At 37.5% G+C, this 16,540-nt stretch overlaps 1 protein-coding gene across 1 annotated transcript in view; it reads left to right on the top strand.

The window, feature by feature from the left end:
• CEP192 (centrosomal protein 192) overlaps nt 1-16,540 on the top strand; it is a 63,146-nt gene that overhangs the window by 491 nt on the left and 46,115 nt on the right. The window contains exons 3-14 of the mRNA XM_084281510.1: nt 741-866; nt 2,151-2,305; nt 3,839-3,885; nt 5,329-5,461; nt 6,944-7,098; nt 9,849-9,989; nt 10,297-10,642; nt 11,037-11,177; nt 13,173-13,237; nt 13,317-13,508; nt 14,054-14,177; nt 16,048-16,169. Of these exons, the coding sequence (XP_084137636.1) occupies nt 741-866; nt 2,151-2,305; nt 3,839-3,885; nt 5,329-5,461; nt 6,944-7,098; nt 9,849-9,989; nt 10,297-10,642; nt 11,037-11,177; nt 13,173-13,237; nt 13,317-13,508; nt 14,054-14,177; nt 16,048-16,169 (1,747 nt within the window). The remainder of the gene's footprint in view (nt 1-740; nt 867-2,150; nt 2,306-3,838; nt 3,886-5,328; nt 5,462-6,943; nt 7,099-9,848; nt 9,990-10,296; nt 10,643-11,036; nt 11,178-13,172; nt 13,238-13,316; nt 13,509-14,053; nt 14,178-16,047; nt 16,170-16,540) is intronic.

The following is a 16,540-nucleotide window of genomic DNA, read 5'->3' as shown; positions in this document are numbered from 1 at the left end:
GCCGATTAGCGCTTCTTAGCTGCCCTGACGTGCTTAATTTGGACAGGAAAGCTTATTTGGATGCAGTATTGGGCGATAGAACTGTTTACTAATCAAGAGCAGTCAAAAATGTGGATTACATACATAACATGTAACGTGTTTTTTAAAAAAATAATCCTTAGAAGAGTAGTTTAGTCTTCAGAATAAAGATACTAATCAAGCTTAATTTGGTTCTTCAGCTTACTATACTCAAGTTGGAGGACGTGCAGAGAATGTGTATTTTTTACAGGTGGTTTCTATGTTAATTGAATCTAAGCTAATGTAAGATGTAGTGTTGTGGATACCAATTGGAACTTCACACAACCTACAATGATGTGTTCAACAAGGATTAGGGCACAGAGTAACAACTGAAGCCTTTGCTCGCTTTATTGCTGTCCTGTGTGACTTACCATGAAGTAAGATCAGACTGCGATAACCTGTCTTTGCAGAAGTGTGCTTTTCTAATGGGACAGCAATAGCCACACAAAAAAAAAAAAAAAAAAAAAAGTGGTATTTCTTTAAAGAACTTCAGAAGCTTGGGGAAGATCGTTCAGGGTGCATATATGTTTCTATAAAAACAGATAGGCTGGAAAATGTTACACTTTTCAAGTAAATAAACATACAGAAGATGAGTGGCCCTCAAATATGACTTTTCTTCTATTTCTTTGAGAAATGCATATTAGAACAGCTCTGTTTTGTGCTTTCCCTCCCAACCCTCACAGGTTTTCTGATATCCTGGCATCTTACATAGAAGAAGGGAAACAGTCACCTCTGTCACAGTCTCCTCATGGTAGCCAGTCAGATCCTGAGCCGATGGGGAGATTTGCCCTCAGCTTTCATGATGACCTGTGAGTGAGATACCTAAAACTAGTTCTTTCCTAAAATGCACGTACCAGTATATAATATGTAGATTTATTAAGCTATTCTATAAGCTGATAGTGGAATATGTTTGGATTTGGAAAATACCTCGTCAGTCATAACAACCCGGGTGAATTTGGTCTCTGACAATAATGTGCCTCCTGCCAGCTGCCCCGATCTCTGATGGTGCTGTTTACTCCCCCGTAAGTGGTGTGTTTTCCCTACAGCAGCAGCCAGCATCCTAAAGTGGAGTCTTACCTTGCCACGCAGTATGGAGCTCCCGTTGTGAGAGGAATGGGATGAGAAGATGATTGGTTGTTGGCATGCCTTGAAAAGCGGGCTGCTACTGGCAGTGGCTGCCTGCTTGAGTCGCAGCTTCCACTGCAGGCCTTTGGTAACTAGAGAGCTCAGCTGTGCGTTTGTGTGTTAGTGTACAGGGTTGAGGAGCTCAGGTGCTTTCCTTGCGAAGACAGCTCCCCTGTGTTTTCTGAAGGGGAAGGAGAATGTGCAATCCCGTGCAACCCTGCCACTTAGGCCTGCAGCTCTACACGAACAGAGTTCTGCTGTCTAATTGACTAAACGTGCATGTACTTAAGTTTAAAAAGTCACAGTTTAGACTTTGGAATTCAAATAAAATTAAGACATGAAATATTAATGCAAAAATATTTAACTTTACTCAGCGTGTAAATTTTAACATCTTATCAGAAGTGAAAAGTAACCTTCCTGCAGAATTACAAAAGCTGTTAATGAAATTCGAAGTAGTTCTGTTCAATATTCTTTATGTTCAATGTTCTTTATGATTTAGGCCCTAATGTAATGTTATGAGAGGTATACTGGTATTTATAGGCTTAGCAAAATCGTTAGTGTTTGTTTGACCTGCTCTCAATTGGATTATGGAACTTGCATGGCATAAACCTCTTCCCCTTTATACTTTTCTCACTTATTGCAAAAAATCAAGAGAAAGGAACAAACAAGGGCAAAAAGGGGGCATATTTTAACATTAAATTACAGTAAGTGCTTCAGTGGAACACTTTAGGTTGTGAAAAGGCAGCCCTTGTGATCTTGATAACTATCCCTGTGTTATAAAATGTCAAGTAAAGATGTGTAGGATCTATGTTGATGCGAACAGCTGGCTTTCTAGAGATGAAGGTATTAAAATTGGGCAATTTCTCAAATCTTTATATAGAGAGATGTTGTACAGTAATGTTGCTAGATATGTAATCTTGTTATTTTTTATTGAAAAAATTATTTTTCTTTTTTTTTTTTTTTTTTAGTGAAGTTGCTACTCAAGTTAAAGAACCTCAACCTGCTAGTGTTTGCCTGAAAGAATCCTGCTCGATATATGGTGATCAAGGCCAGAATGTCATTGAGCATTCAAATCACCGTCAAGATACCTTACTTGATTTATTACCACTTGAGCAATTGGAAGGTATTAAACTTGGAGAGGGATTGCATGCTTGTCAGTAGAAATAGCTTGTTATGGTCTAGGTGTCTTCTCTTGATCCTTTCAGTGTTTTGTGACATTGTGTAAATGGGGTTTGAAGAAGAATCTTTTTATTTTTAATTGGAACAAACTCTGGACACAGAAAGCTTGTGGCTGACATCATGTTGGATTTCTATCCAAAAAAGCTAGACAGGAAGGTGGTAAAAAAAAAAAAAAAAAGGTGCTTGCTGTAAAATGCTGTAACTAGAATGCAAATAGGACTCTGAATTTATTTGAGGAACTTTTACCTGTGAAAAAGTATGTGTAAGTTGTTTTCTAACCCTTCTCTTTCAGTTGGTTTAAGTCTATGGAATTATATCTTAATTAATGTCCTTTTTCTTGACCTGTTCCAGCCTCTGATGTGTGATCTTTAACTGCAGCTGTAGAAAGTGGAAGTTCGTACTTTCCTAGTGTGATGTATCAAAAAGTGGTTTGAAGTACTTGCCATGAGAACTGTGCTTTCTGGAAAAACATGTATGCCTAGAACAGTGGAAGCAAAACAGTGTTCTGTAACTTGTTTTAAATGTGTGGTTGTTGACGTTCAACTTGGGGGGAAGAGGAAGGACTTGCTAATGCTAGTCCTGTGGTTAAATTCTTCTGGCTCCTTAAAAATTCAGTACATATACTTAGTGAACACTTATTTCTAGTCTCCTCGAAACTTTATCTGAATGTTCATGAAGTAAATATTCTTAATTTAATAAGAACAGATTCAATTAGAAAGCATGGCTTGTCATATAAATGGAGCTCGTAAAGCACAATTCTAAGTCAAGTGCTGTCTTCAGTCATTTATTATTGTAGTCTTGAGGAAGTGGCACTTAACTATGGCAGCAAAAATCATGAGGCCTTTGAAACTGGAAGGCCCAGTGTTTGGGTTAGGTAGTGCTCAGTGCTGCTTAGCCATCCCATTTTAATTTGTGGTTTATTCAATGATTAGGACTGTAGTCTGTAAACTGCTTTTATTCCCATCTATTACTAAGTTAGGAATCTTTTTTGCTAAAATCTGTGTGTGCATGTCTAAAATGTTTTGTCTTGCAGGACTTACAATTAGATTATGTGTGGATATAGTAAAAATAAAATTGTAAGTTGCTTCCAAGTGATCAAAAAAGAAAAAAAGTATTGGCTCAACAGGTGAAATGCAACAGTGGAATTTAACACTTGTTGCTGTTCCTGCTTCTCTTGGTGCAATGAGGGATTCCTTACCTTTTTACACTGCTTTGTAGAAGTCCTTCAGGCAGTAATGATCAGACAATGTTTACAGTTTTAGCCTTGATGAAGCCCTGTCTTTTTAATTATTTCCAAGATACTTTTAATAATTGTTATAAGAACATATTTTGGTCTTGTGATAACACATATGTTTCAGGGTTATTTTTATAGTGTATGACAGGATCTTCAAGATGCTGCCTGCTCTCTTATACAATAGCTATCAGTTAATAGTATAACATACTGATATTTTTTTTTTACTACATTCTTTTGTTCCAGATTTGCCAACTGGAATATGTTTTCTTCCAGACATTAAGAATAACAAGGTGAAACCTTTTCTAAATATAGTGCAATTAAAGTTTTTTCAAGTAGTAATCTCATAAGTTTTAACTCTGTGAGAGGAGGAGGGAGGAAATTGATCAGTTTTTGTTGTTCTTCGGGTGGACCTGAAGGCTGTCAAAGTACTGTGATGCTGAATGTGTCGTGCCTCATTTTGCTTCCTTTTTCCAGCTCACTTAACATAATTAACACCATGGGAGCATGGCTCCACCTGATCTCTCTTAATTGTGGAAGCTGTTGTTTACTCCTACCCTGTGCTGTCTTCTCATTCTTTATTCATGTGTGGATCTTCTTATCGCAGTTGTAGTTTAGCTTAATGAAGAGCCTTGAAGGAACCTCTCTGAACGCTTTTGGAATTTGAAGTAGATAATGTCAGCCGGATTTGCCTTGCCCCTGAACTTGTTAATTGCTTTGAGGAGTATCAGTTCAGATGGTTTCTTTAGTGTTCCCGACATAAATTGCACCATTTGTAAGATCCCAATCCTATTGTTGCACCTGGATTATTATTTTTTTTGCCTCTGTAACCCAGAGCTAGCACGCAGGGTATTGACAGGGCCGAGCTTCAGCTGCTTTTGTCCACTGCTTCAGAAAAGCTGATAATTACAAGCACAGAGTTATAAGGCAGGTGCGAATGGGAGTTCCTGTGGCCCCTATAGAAAATATGCTTCAGGTTGTAGCAAGATACTGGCCAGCTACATTCTTCTTCATGTGTCAGCTAGTATTTACTTAGCTTTCTTTCAACTGATTTCTTTTTTTTTTTTTTATTTTCTAAGGGCCCAATAACCAGTGACTTGCAGTTAAATGCTCACAGGCTGTCAGTTGAAAACCATAATTCAAGTTTTTTCCAACTATCTACTGTCTGCCCCTTTCTGAACTTTGATTTTTTGGTAGCTGTCAAAGATGAACTGCTTATCAGTTTAGACAGAACCAAAATAGACATTGAATTTCTGTTTGTTGATTTTATTTTATTTTTTTTTTCAAAGGGTTGATCTGGCATGTGATTTCTGAAGAAGCATTGTTATAGCAGTATAGGAACAACTTGAGTGTTTCCTACTTCATACTTTAAGCTGGGATTATGGCTTACTGAATGAAGAGAGGTTTATCGCTCCTCCCCTTCCCCCCCCCCCCAGCAAGTTAAGTCTTTAATGCAGTGGTTCAGTGTTTTAGTTCTGAAACCTTTTATGTTTGGTGTTATTCAGGTTCTTTTTCCCTCTATCTGTTTTATGATCTTTGTGTCTCTTGCACGTATCCATTCTGGAAGCTAGCAGGCAAAATTCATAGGAACTAGAATGTTTGCTGGGATATGGAGGAAGAAAGTGACGGGGGGGATTTTAGAATGTTATTAGACCACCTTAGTTATTTACTATTAAGTGGATTTATACAATAGCTAATAACTTCTAGATGCATTTTTCTCTGGATGTTTTTTACAGGTTGGTCCATCTGAACCTTCTGAAAAGCTGGTAGAAGGTGAAACCTCAAGTGATCATCTTAGCAATAGCCTTTCAAGTTTTTTGGAAAATGAGAAACTGTCATCTCTTGCAAGCTTAGAAGGAGATTCCACTGGTAAGAGCATTTAGAACTTTATAACTTTCTCTGGGTAGTTGAGCCTAGAATTCTGACACAATGTTACTGCCTTCTTGAGAAGAAAGCTATTACTTTTTTGTTTTGTTTTATTTAGGCAGATAACAATAGGACAAGGGGGAATGGTTTTAAACTAAAAGAGGGGGGATTTAGATTAGGTGTTAGGAGGAAATTCTTCACTCACAGGGTGGTGAGGCCCAGGAACAGGCTACCCAAAGAAGCTGTGGATGCCCCATCCCTGGAGGTGCTCAAGGCCAGGCTGGATGGGGCCCTGGGCAACCTGGTCTGGTGGGAGGTGTCCCTGCCCATGGCAGGGGGTTGGAACAAGGTGATCTTTAAGGTCCCTTCCTACCCAAACAGTTCTATGGTCGTATTTCATACAGGATTACACTTCATCAAAATCTTGTTTTTCTTTAATACTCCTAATACAAATTAATTGAGGAAACTGACTCTTGAAATTGTAACAGGAGCAGGTAGCTGTGGAGCTTCAAAGAAGATCACAACTGGAAGGGATAATCTGAAAAAATTACTGTGAATCAGAAACAGAGGTAGAAGAGTGGGCATTCATATAACACAGTGGTAACCCCAACTACAGTTTCAGTTAGGATTAAAAGAGATGATCTCTGTGAACTTTGGTTCTGAGGATAGTATTAGTTTTTATTTCAAAGATAAGGTTTTCAAAGATTGGATAAACTTAGCCAGCTGTAGGTCTCCCCTCCTGGGTTATGATATGTGGAAACAGCCACAATTCTTTTTTTTGTTTTGTTTTGTAAATACAAAGCCTGTTTGAGTATACTGTTTTTAATAGGAAAAGACAGGCAAGGCACTGGATTCTAGAAATAATAATAAAAACTGTTGGATTTCTTTTTGGAATATGTTCTACAGTGGTTTTAAGAGTGTTTTTAACCATGACCTAAAATGCTGACTGAAGTTTGAGACTTTAAGAACAAACAAACGAAAGCCCTGAGAACTTTCCCTTCCCTGTAACCTTCACAAATTTAAAAAAACAAACCTGAAATTGTATAAACTTTACTTGGGAGCAGTAGGAATAGTACTGTATTTAATAACAGCACTTTTTTTAAATCTTTAAAATAGAATGATGCTTCAGCCAGTTTCAGTGTAGTTTGAAAAATGTTACGTATATTTGCTTTTCACTCATAAGTGACTGTATATACAATTTGGTAGCTTGAATGTGGTGGAATATAGCACTTTGAAGGAAGATGAGTGACTTCGTCTGGGAGTTGAAATGCTACCTTATGGGCATCTTGTATTTCTGTATATCACTACTCACAGCATAAGATTGCCATGTGTTACTGTGACCCAATTCTTTTTGAGTGGGGGAAAAAGAGGATAATTCTGATCCGACTGTGTCTCTGTGTTAAAGTTTGTGGTGTTGCTCTGATAGTAGATCAGGTGATTATTAAATATGAAGGGTGAGTGGGGTATTTTCTTTTCTTTCACTAGATGACGATATTGATGATGAAGAGTTCTTTGATAACCAGCTGGAAGCCTATTTTGAACAGCTGATACCACCAGAAATAACGAGAGGAGACATCAATGTAAAGAAACTTTCAGAATGCTACGCAGCACTGAAGCTGTCTGAAAATGGCTTGCTTCAGGTAAGTTTAAAGTGGAGTCCCAAACTCTGCATGCCCAACAGCCCTTAAGCAGGGTAACATCTTTGAAGGTTGTCTGCCAGGGCGAATAGATTTTCTCTCCTGACAAACCAAACTACTGCCCAACAAGTAGCCTGTAAGTAAAGGATTTTTTTGACAGTAAATACAGCACTAAACTAGCAAACAAAATGATCAAGTGAGATTCTGACTCTCCTTTACCTTTGCAAGGTTTTCCCTGGAAGGAGAGGAAAATAGGAAAGAAGTTAGGTAGCTATTTTTGTATTTATTGTCCTCTTCTTTGTAGTCCAGAGCTAGGAGCTGGTACATATGCTTGTTACAGAAGATCTTGTTTATGAGATAAGGCATGAAGAAATTAGGTAAGTAGCTGGCTGTTTTGAGAGGTGTTAAACTGGAAGGCTAGTGTCAAAGCTTAAGAACTTCCTACTCCCTATTAGGTGTCTATGTACTATCTATATAGGAGTCTTCTATATTCAAGTCTCTGTTCAGGTTTTCCATCCCCTAGCACTGCTCCTCACACTCCTCCTTTGTCATTTTCTTATTTTTCCTGATAAGCAGTTCTATGCACTCAATTCTGTTACTTGATCTTGCAAACGAAAAATTTAATCCAGATTGCTAAAGAGTAGATTTCTCCCTTCTCTGGGATGATGGAGACTTGTCCTCAGAAATCCGGTAATAACTAACTTTGCATCAGTAGTGTTTCCTGAAGAAGGACTTTTCCTGCTGGGCTACTTGAGACTGCATGTCTTAGACCTTATTACAAAAGTATATTTTTCAGACAATAAATAAAAAAAAAAACAACAAATAATCCAATTCTGAGCTGTAAGATAGTTTGTCCTAAAGAAAAGGAAATAATGTCCTGAGCAGCACGTTACTCAAGTATCCATTAGGATATTAGCATGTGATATTGGATTGCTAGCTTGACCTTTCAGAGTGACAGTGAGGTAGGATGTATGTCAGCAGTTGCTGAAGATAGAGCTAGCCTGTGCCTGACAAACTTCATGTGTGCTACGGTTCAGTCTGCCCTTTCTGGAGCTTCTTTTTTAGAGTTCTGTGTTGTGTGTGCTAGTCTGAACTTACTGCATCTCTGAGGTCTTCTCTTGAATGCATTATGGTAGGAATATCTCTTCTAAACATTGTTTTCAGCTTTCTAGCAGAGGTTTTAGTGTCAAAAATGGTGAGGTGTTTGTAGACGAGCGTTTGGGATCCTCTTGTGTCCAATAAGGAAAATATCGGTAACAGAGCTGAAGTCTGTACTGACACCATAGTCTTCTGAAGGCCTTCTGATTTAAATTCAATTACCAGCATCTGAATGCAAAGAAACCTTAATGAAGAATAAAAAAGCTGTCTATACCCATAAAATATTGCTTTACCCCTTCCCCACCACCACCAACAAGGGGGGGTCAGCTGAATGGCAAGTAAGGCCACCTATCGATCTTGCTTGTAATGTCCAGGAGATGGGCATGTTGTCTGTGTAGGAATTGCTTCATTTTATTCTGATGGTTCTGTAACAAAACTACTTCACATGTTACAACTATTGATTCTTAATTAAAGTTAAAGTCCTAACTGCATCAGTCTTCAAAGGATGGAGTGGAGTTTTGTATTAAGATATTTGTTACCCTTTTTGAAAATAAATTTAATTCACTTCTGACAAAATATTACTTCCTATTAGTTTTATTTTTTATTTCTGTAAATATTAAGGTAACGCTTGCTGGCACTAATGTCTGCTTATTTTGTAGTGTACAACTAGTTTATAAAGAGCTTTTCAATCACCAGGTTATTGTTGTGGGTAAAAGTCTTCAAGGTTTTATTAAGTGAACAGCATCATGAAGATTTAGTTTTCTAGGGGAGGAAATAAGAGCCTTAGAGAGGCAGTCAGTGTGTGGAGGGTAAGCACAGAGCAGCAGCTAGCTGCTTCTTGGCTTGGCTTCGCGTAGCAGCTAAGCCTGTTACAAACAGATTGCTTGGATGGGAAACTGACACTTGCACGCTTGACCAGAGTAGGAAAGTGTGATTTATTCAAACAGGTAAATGTTTTGTCAAGTAGCTTCAAAAAAAGTGTCATAAAATTTATTTATTGCTTAAAAATCGTTACAGGAAAGATTGTAATGACTCTAAGGAGGTGTTGCTTGATAGGTTCGGAAATTCCCTACCTGGCTTCAGACTTTCCAGGCTGTGGGAAGTGTTCTGTTAACCTCCCTAACAGTAGTTCTGGAGAGGCTGCCAGTTGCTGATCTACAGCTGTACATGAAGGAAGGAACAGGTGGTTGTTTGAGACCCTGTGGCCACTGTGAAGAGTGCAAGTAGCAGTTACGTTATCTGCTCTCAGCTCTCTCCTGTTTGTGTAATGTTCCTGCTTCCACCCCACTGTAGAGGGTGGTGGGGTGGGTACAGCAGGCGCTGAGTTGGTCCTTTTTCAGCAGTGGTTCTAGAGGAGAAGAGAGGCAGTACGGTGTACTCGTTAAGGACGGTGAAAGAATGCAGTAGGAGGAAGAAGAGATCCTCCATCCTCTTGCTGTGCATGTGCTCAGTGGGGCAGTTCTGTGGGTTGGTATAGCCAGGAGTTACTGTCCTCTTCAGTAGTGCTGGCAGCCAGAGATGGCAGTGGCACATGAACAAACACTTTACTGGAAATATATTTTTAAACTTTATAGAAATAACTATATCTTTTCTTATCTCCAGTATATCTGTTGTAGTGCAACAGAAATCTTTATTATTATTATTATATATTTAAGGAGGACTTTCGGGTTCCTGACACTTATCCAGCAGTGACAGGAGCAGACTCTGGAAATGCTAGTGATGAAGATTCACAAAACCAAGGGATAACTGCATGTCCAGAGCAAAGAGAGATGCTGCCCAGAGCAATAAGGCAACTGGTATGGAATTGCTATTTAAATTTCTATTTATAATGTAGAGAATAAGACAGTAGTTTCTGTGTGTATGTATATATGTATATATATATATAATATATATAATATTTTTTTAAAAAGTAGTGCATTTGAAAACTTGTAAGAGGTTGAACTAACAACCCAAAGTCACTTTATAAAAGATGAATAATAATTTGTCTAGATATACTTTTCAAACATAGTTGACTTTGGCTATTTTTTAACCTAGGACTATTAACATAAACAGTTAACAAATGCAATGCTGACACTTTAAAAATCATTATTATTTTTCCCTGAGAACTCCATGACTAGCGGAGATGCACTAGATTCCCGCAGTGCTGCTGAGTTGCGATTAGATTCACTGTATCTTCAGTGTATGGACAGCCATGAAGCTGATGTCACAAGTGCTCTTTCAAAGCAAGAAATACAATCCTCTTCTGAGTGTCAGGCTGCCGCTTCTGATGCAGAAGTACTACATCCAGCAAAAGCAATTTCGGAGCCCTACACCACTCCTAAAATTCCTCTTAGTGCAAATGCACCTGGAACTGCAGATTCAACTGAATGTGAAGTTGGTCTTGCTGATGCTTACCTGTCTCCAACTGCAGACAGCTGTGAGAACACAACTTTGTCTCCAGCAGACAAAGGTAGGCTGCTTTAGATATAACCTAGGTATGCAATTGTGGCTAGACTGTTTACATGGAAAGAGAAATAAAGTTGTTAGGTATGATTTTTTTGAATTGTGAAAATTATTTTTTAAAAAAATCCACCGTTTCTTTATAAATAAGAAATAAGTAGTTTGAATAAGTTTTGAGCTGCAGCTTTCAAAAAATACCAATTGATGTATATTGGACTTATATTGAAACATTTAGAGTTGCTTCTTTGATTAAAAACTGCTGCAACTTACAGTTGCAGCTATGTTATCTGCATTAACTTGTTGCTGACCCTTGGCAAGTGAACTCCTTACTTAAATTTAAGAGACTTTACCATGTTACTATTATTTATTTTAATCAACAGTGCAGTATTTGATGTATCTTTCAGGCGATATACCACATAGCATTGTTTATCAAAATGAAGAAGGCAAATGGGTGACTGATCTTGCTTATTATACTTCATTTGATGAAGAACAAGACTTAATTCTGGCTGAAGATGATAAAATAGATGAAGACTTCATAACTGGATGTATGTAATCTTTTTCCATTTTAGTTAACTGTTGTTATCCGTAGTATAGTGTTAAGTAAACTTTAATCCCTTTTAAAACTTTTTTTGTATTTAAAAAGTTAGTATTTAACGTTGCAAATCCTTCGGACTTTAGATACAAAAATTATTGAAATCTGACATTGTTAGTAGCCTACAATTATATTAATAGCTATAGTTGGCAGCTTCTTCCCTTTTTTCCTTCTCTTCCCAGGAAGTGGTGTGAGTACTGAAATGTTGGAACCTACTGGGGATGTTTACAGGGCTCTTCTAAGAAATCCCAGGCCTTGGTTTACATAGCTTTTTAAAAAATTTTCCTTTAACTGTCTCAGACTGATCTTCATGGCAGCCTTTCTGTTTGTCATACAGGTTTGGATGGTGTGCCTGTAGTACTGTAGGCAAACCAATTGCTTATCACCAAAATATGCTCTGATCATCTGTTTTTACTAGACAGATTGGAGCATTGTATGCAACAGTATTTCTCCTCGTCTCTCCTAGTTTCTAAGGCTGACATATGGGAGGGGTAATATATTCTGTAGATGTCTGATCAAGGTTCTCCAGTCTTTCAAAGATGACACTGTGCAGAACAGTTTATTAGGAATGCAAGATCAAACAGGGTTGATTGGTTGAAGCATTGTTTGTCAACACTGTGGTGGTTTTCTGTTGGAACAAACAAATGAGATCCAGTGTAGTAGAAACTTCCCTATCAGCTATGTCAGCAAAGCAGAGCTCCTTCATTATTTTTTTTAAATGCCAGGACATTTTGGACACTTTGCTGTATTTCAGACTCAGCTTGTCCAATCATTTGAATATTTGTCTGTTGTAAATTTTTTCCAGGAGTATTTACCTTTTTCCCCACCTGATGTTTTTTAAAGGAATTAAGCTTTCCAGATGCTTGGCTTACCTTTTCATATGGTACAAGACCTGTGCTTCCAGATTCAGCGTGGATAGTGTTTTTCTGTCTGCTAGTTTGCCTGTTTGTCTGCAGTGTTCAAGTATGATGCTTGAATGCTTGACAGCTGAGAGATCTGTTTTATATGGACAGAAAAGAAATGACATCTGATGATGCTTGAGTCTCACTAATAACATGTCTATCTCTGTCAGTGAGTTATGCACACTATGTATTCTTGTATAGAGTAGTTAGTGCAGGATTGCTCACTTGACAGAGTTTAGTGCTTCAGGAAGTCCTCGTAAGATTCCTTATGGCTTACACAGAAGATCAAAGAACTGATAATGACCTAAAGTTCCACTGGATGTAACAGCATGTCATTGATAGCGGCATGTTGCCGTTAGGAGATACAGTTGGAATACCTCTTTATTGAGCAACCCAATTTTGTTGCTTTCCTCAACAGTATGTATTCCAACTTCGCATAAGTCACTTTGATAGACAACAGCTATATTAACTTTACACGTTTGCATCCATTCTTGATGTATTCCTCCGTGACTAGGGATGCTATGTGTACAAGGCCAAATACTTCAACGTTGAAGTATCATTAAGCTAGACCAAAATGGTAAGGTAGTAACAGTATCTGTTGATAAGTAGTTTTTAAATCATTTCAGAAAAGAGATCTGAAGTGTTTGTTGTTATTTAAATATTAATTATGAAAATAATACAAGTATTTGAGTGGATGGCATAATCATTACAAATATATATATATATAAACTATATATATAGAGAGAGAGTTTGGTTTGGTGTTAAGGCCATAAGATGCCACCTTTATTCACCTCTAAGTTAGCTAGTCAAATACTACTTTTACTGTGGCTCCTAGGGATGCAGGAAATACTCTTTTAAAGCAAACTTCATATGAACTTTTCCCACTGTAATGGGAGGAACAACTCCTGGTGTGTCCCAGATTGTCTTGGTTGCAGAATTAAGCATTGCAATCTTTGCCTTAAAGTTTAGTTTAATGACACAAAATGGTAACATTAATGCTTACTAAATTCCAACTTGTTTTAATTTGTGTCCTTTCTGGTTTTAAGCTGAAGCAGCAGCAATGATTGCACAAGACCAGGAAGAATTTGAGAAAGAGCACAGACTTGGGCAGGTAAATAATTATCTGAATGTAAACAGAATAACACTAATTTATTTGCAAGTTACAATTTCTGAAACTTCTTTGTCTACAGGCAGAAAAAGTAGACATTCTAAATGCATCTGAAGTAGCAGACTGCTCATGGAAATCTGCCAATAGCTGCATTCTTCTGAGAACATCTGAACTTAACAGAGATGCCAGTTACCTACGTTTGTCTTTGGGAGAGTTCTTTGGTCAGAGATCTGAAGCTCTGGGTTGTCTTGGTGGAGACAGTGATGTGAAACGGGTATGTATCATAATGTTTGAAGGTGCAAGGGAAGGACAAGGAAAAAACTACTGCTGTTATTAAAAACATCGTAACTAATTCTTTTGGAGAACTACTTTATAAGTTTGCTTATTAAGGAAATTCTGTATGTATATACGACAGGTATGGATTAGTTTGTTTCTCACTTGTACTCGCTTGGAACTTCTGATATGAAGGGCTGGTTGGTGTTAACAGGGAATCTTTACCTCTTGGTCAAAAATTAATTATACGTAAGATTACGGAGAGGAGAATATGCCATGTTACATGCTGCTTGTTAGAGGTCTGAGCAAACAATCCACCTAGTAGTTGAATTAAATGTTGCTCACACAAACACCACACCGCATCACACCGTGTGTATTTTGATTAGGCACTTGCAAGGCTAGGAGGTGTGTTATTTCTCAGCCATACAGAAGCCAAACACCAACTGGGGAGGCACTGTGTCTGAAACTGCTTTGCAAGCCAACTGAACCTTTCTATTAATGATTAAATCAACTAATGCTGTATTCTGGGGTAACTTTTTTTTATAGCCATCTTTTGGTTATCATATTACATCTCCGAAGAAAAGGGAACCTGTTGCTTTGCTAAGACAATCTGATGTCTCAGGATGTGACACTGTCCAAGAAACTTCACAGCTTTCTGATGTGTTTACAGGTAATTATTGAACGGAAGGGTCAGCCTTAGACAGTCTGTAACAGTAGTTAAGAATTACTTGTATGTAACTTGCAAGGACTGTTAAGAAGAATATGTAATAGACTCATTCACCAAATCATTTTCAGGGGTGTGGGATTGAAGATGGAAGCACCAACAAAACACAGAGCCTAAAGAGTTGCAACAGGGAGCATTCTAATACTAGATAGTAGCTGAAGTTTTCTTGGTAATGTGAGCATTTCTAGACACTGGTTACAGTGCCGTGTAATAACTGAAGTCTGGTCAGAGCTTTTTCCTATTGAAAAAGCTATACAAATGCGTTGCCAAAAGAAATGAAACCAGAAAGCTGGTTTGTTTGCCTGTACAGGTATCGAGGATGTAGGGAAAGAACTAGAATTGGGCATGAGCTGTCTGTGTCTGTGCGTGTGTATATAGTCTAATTTCTTTCCTACCATCTTTTAAAATAAATAAATACACTTCTGTGATATCTGAGTGACTCTAAGTAAAAAGAGATTCTTTCAGGATTTTATATGTGAAAATCACAATATGCACTTTGCATATTTGTGTATCAACTTAACAAGCTACACCTAGGAAATAATTAAGAGTACTTGCTCAAAAGGCAAGTTCATTTTAAAGTGTGTCTGCTGTTCTTGCTATGGTTGGGGTGACATCAATCTTTGTGAGCCTCTCTAGCATTAATGCAGTGACTTGGTGAAAAACATCCATCAGGTTTTTATGGAGCACATGTCCTTGAAAACAACTTTACAGCCATTATCTTCCTCATTCCAGGATGTTCCAAATATTTTTGAGCATTTCTAATAATTTTTTTTAAGTGTTAGTGTGCTTAAGTCCATTCCAAGAAGTCTGTGTTTTTGTCAAAAACAAAACAAAACAAAAACAAACAAAAAAAAACCATGAAACTAGCTAGCTACTGAAGTTTGTGACCACTGTTCAGGTAAATAATAGCTATAACTGTTGCTTTAAATAATAGACAAGTACCCTGATGTGCTCTGTAGTTATTTTGATATGAGTGTTGCTATAAATGCTAGGGGAAGGACGTTTTTAGGTCACTTCATGGCCAGGATGTTAAGAGTTATTGCCATCTGATTTTTCAGTAGTGCTGGCAATGATCTTTATCAGCAATGTCAGTATGCAATTCCTCTTTAAGGAGCAGTAAATGCAGAAGAAGCTGAGAGCTTAGCCACTTGAGGGAGGGTATTACTTGAAATGCAAAGTGTATCTAAGCTCCAAATATCTGCTACAAGCAGAACAGAAATTAAAAATAAATAAAAATGCTTTATAATTATTTTCTTACTAAGCTGAACATTTTTAAAACTTTGTTTTTTAGTGTTCTAGGAAGTCTGGATGTTTTTCTTTAAGCAGAAACTGCTTTGGTGCTATGGTAGCCTATAGATCTCATCAGAATATCTCCTAGTTTGGGTTTGGTCTGGTAATCAAGAAGATTCTTAATGGTTTTGATGGTTTCAGAAACATGTCCTCCTTCAAGGTCATTGCTGTTTACCTCTGTCAAACCCTCCAGCATATGAAAAATGGATTTACTCAGATATAACTTTGCCAGTTTTCTACTGGAGTTGGGTTTGTGTTCATGGTACCTTGCAAATACCATTTTATGATATTTGTTTGGCTTGAAATAATGTGATAAACTACCTGAAAATGAAGAGCATGAGCATATGGTACTCATTTTGTGAACTGAATGTAGACTTTGAGTATTGCACAGACAACATTTGATGTATTTGTACTTGTGCCATTATGGCAGTTTTTTCCTACAGAGCACTACAGGAGCATGTGTGTCCAATGAATGCTGATGTTGAGACGATATAATTAATTATCAGTCTTTTTTCTTCTTTCTTAGAAGACTTGGAAACACAAACAAAAGAACATGGAAATTCTACCAGCTGTGAAAGTGCATGGCACTCTGCAGCTGGAATACAAAAAAGCATTAATACAGAAGCAGCTACCCAAAGTAACTCAAAGGTATTTCTTTGTATCTTCTATTAATTGCACGTATGAACTTGAACAAAAGTCACTTAAAGGTCACTTGACGCTTCTTCTTATTATTGCTTCTTTAAATAAGGCTAAATTTAAGCTTTCATAGCAACTTGTTCCTTTTATATCAATCATTTGAAATCCTAGCAGGTATTTCTGTTTCTTGGGGTAACTTTGTTAGAATGCCATGATCCTTTGGAGAGCGAGGTGTTACTATTGTCATCTCATTTTCCTTTTTCTCCCTCCCTCATTTGGGTTGACAGACCAAGCAGTTCCACATAGTTTACAAAATGAGTAATTTTCCCATTGTAGTGTTTCTTCTTGGCAGTAGGTTAGAAATGTTTTAACAAGAAACGTGA

This window comes from Netta rufina, assembly GCF_964035555.1.
Source record: "Netta rufina genome assembly, chromosome: 2".
NCBI lineage: Eukaryota > Metazoa > Chordata > Aves > Anseriformes > Anatidae > Netta > Netta rufina.
This window is presented reverse-complemented; position numbering and strand designations above follow the sequence as displayed.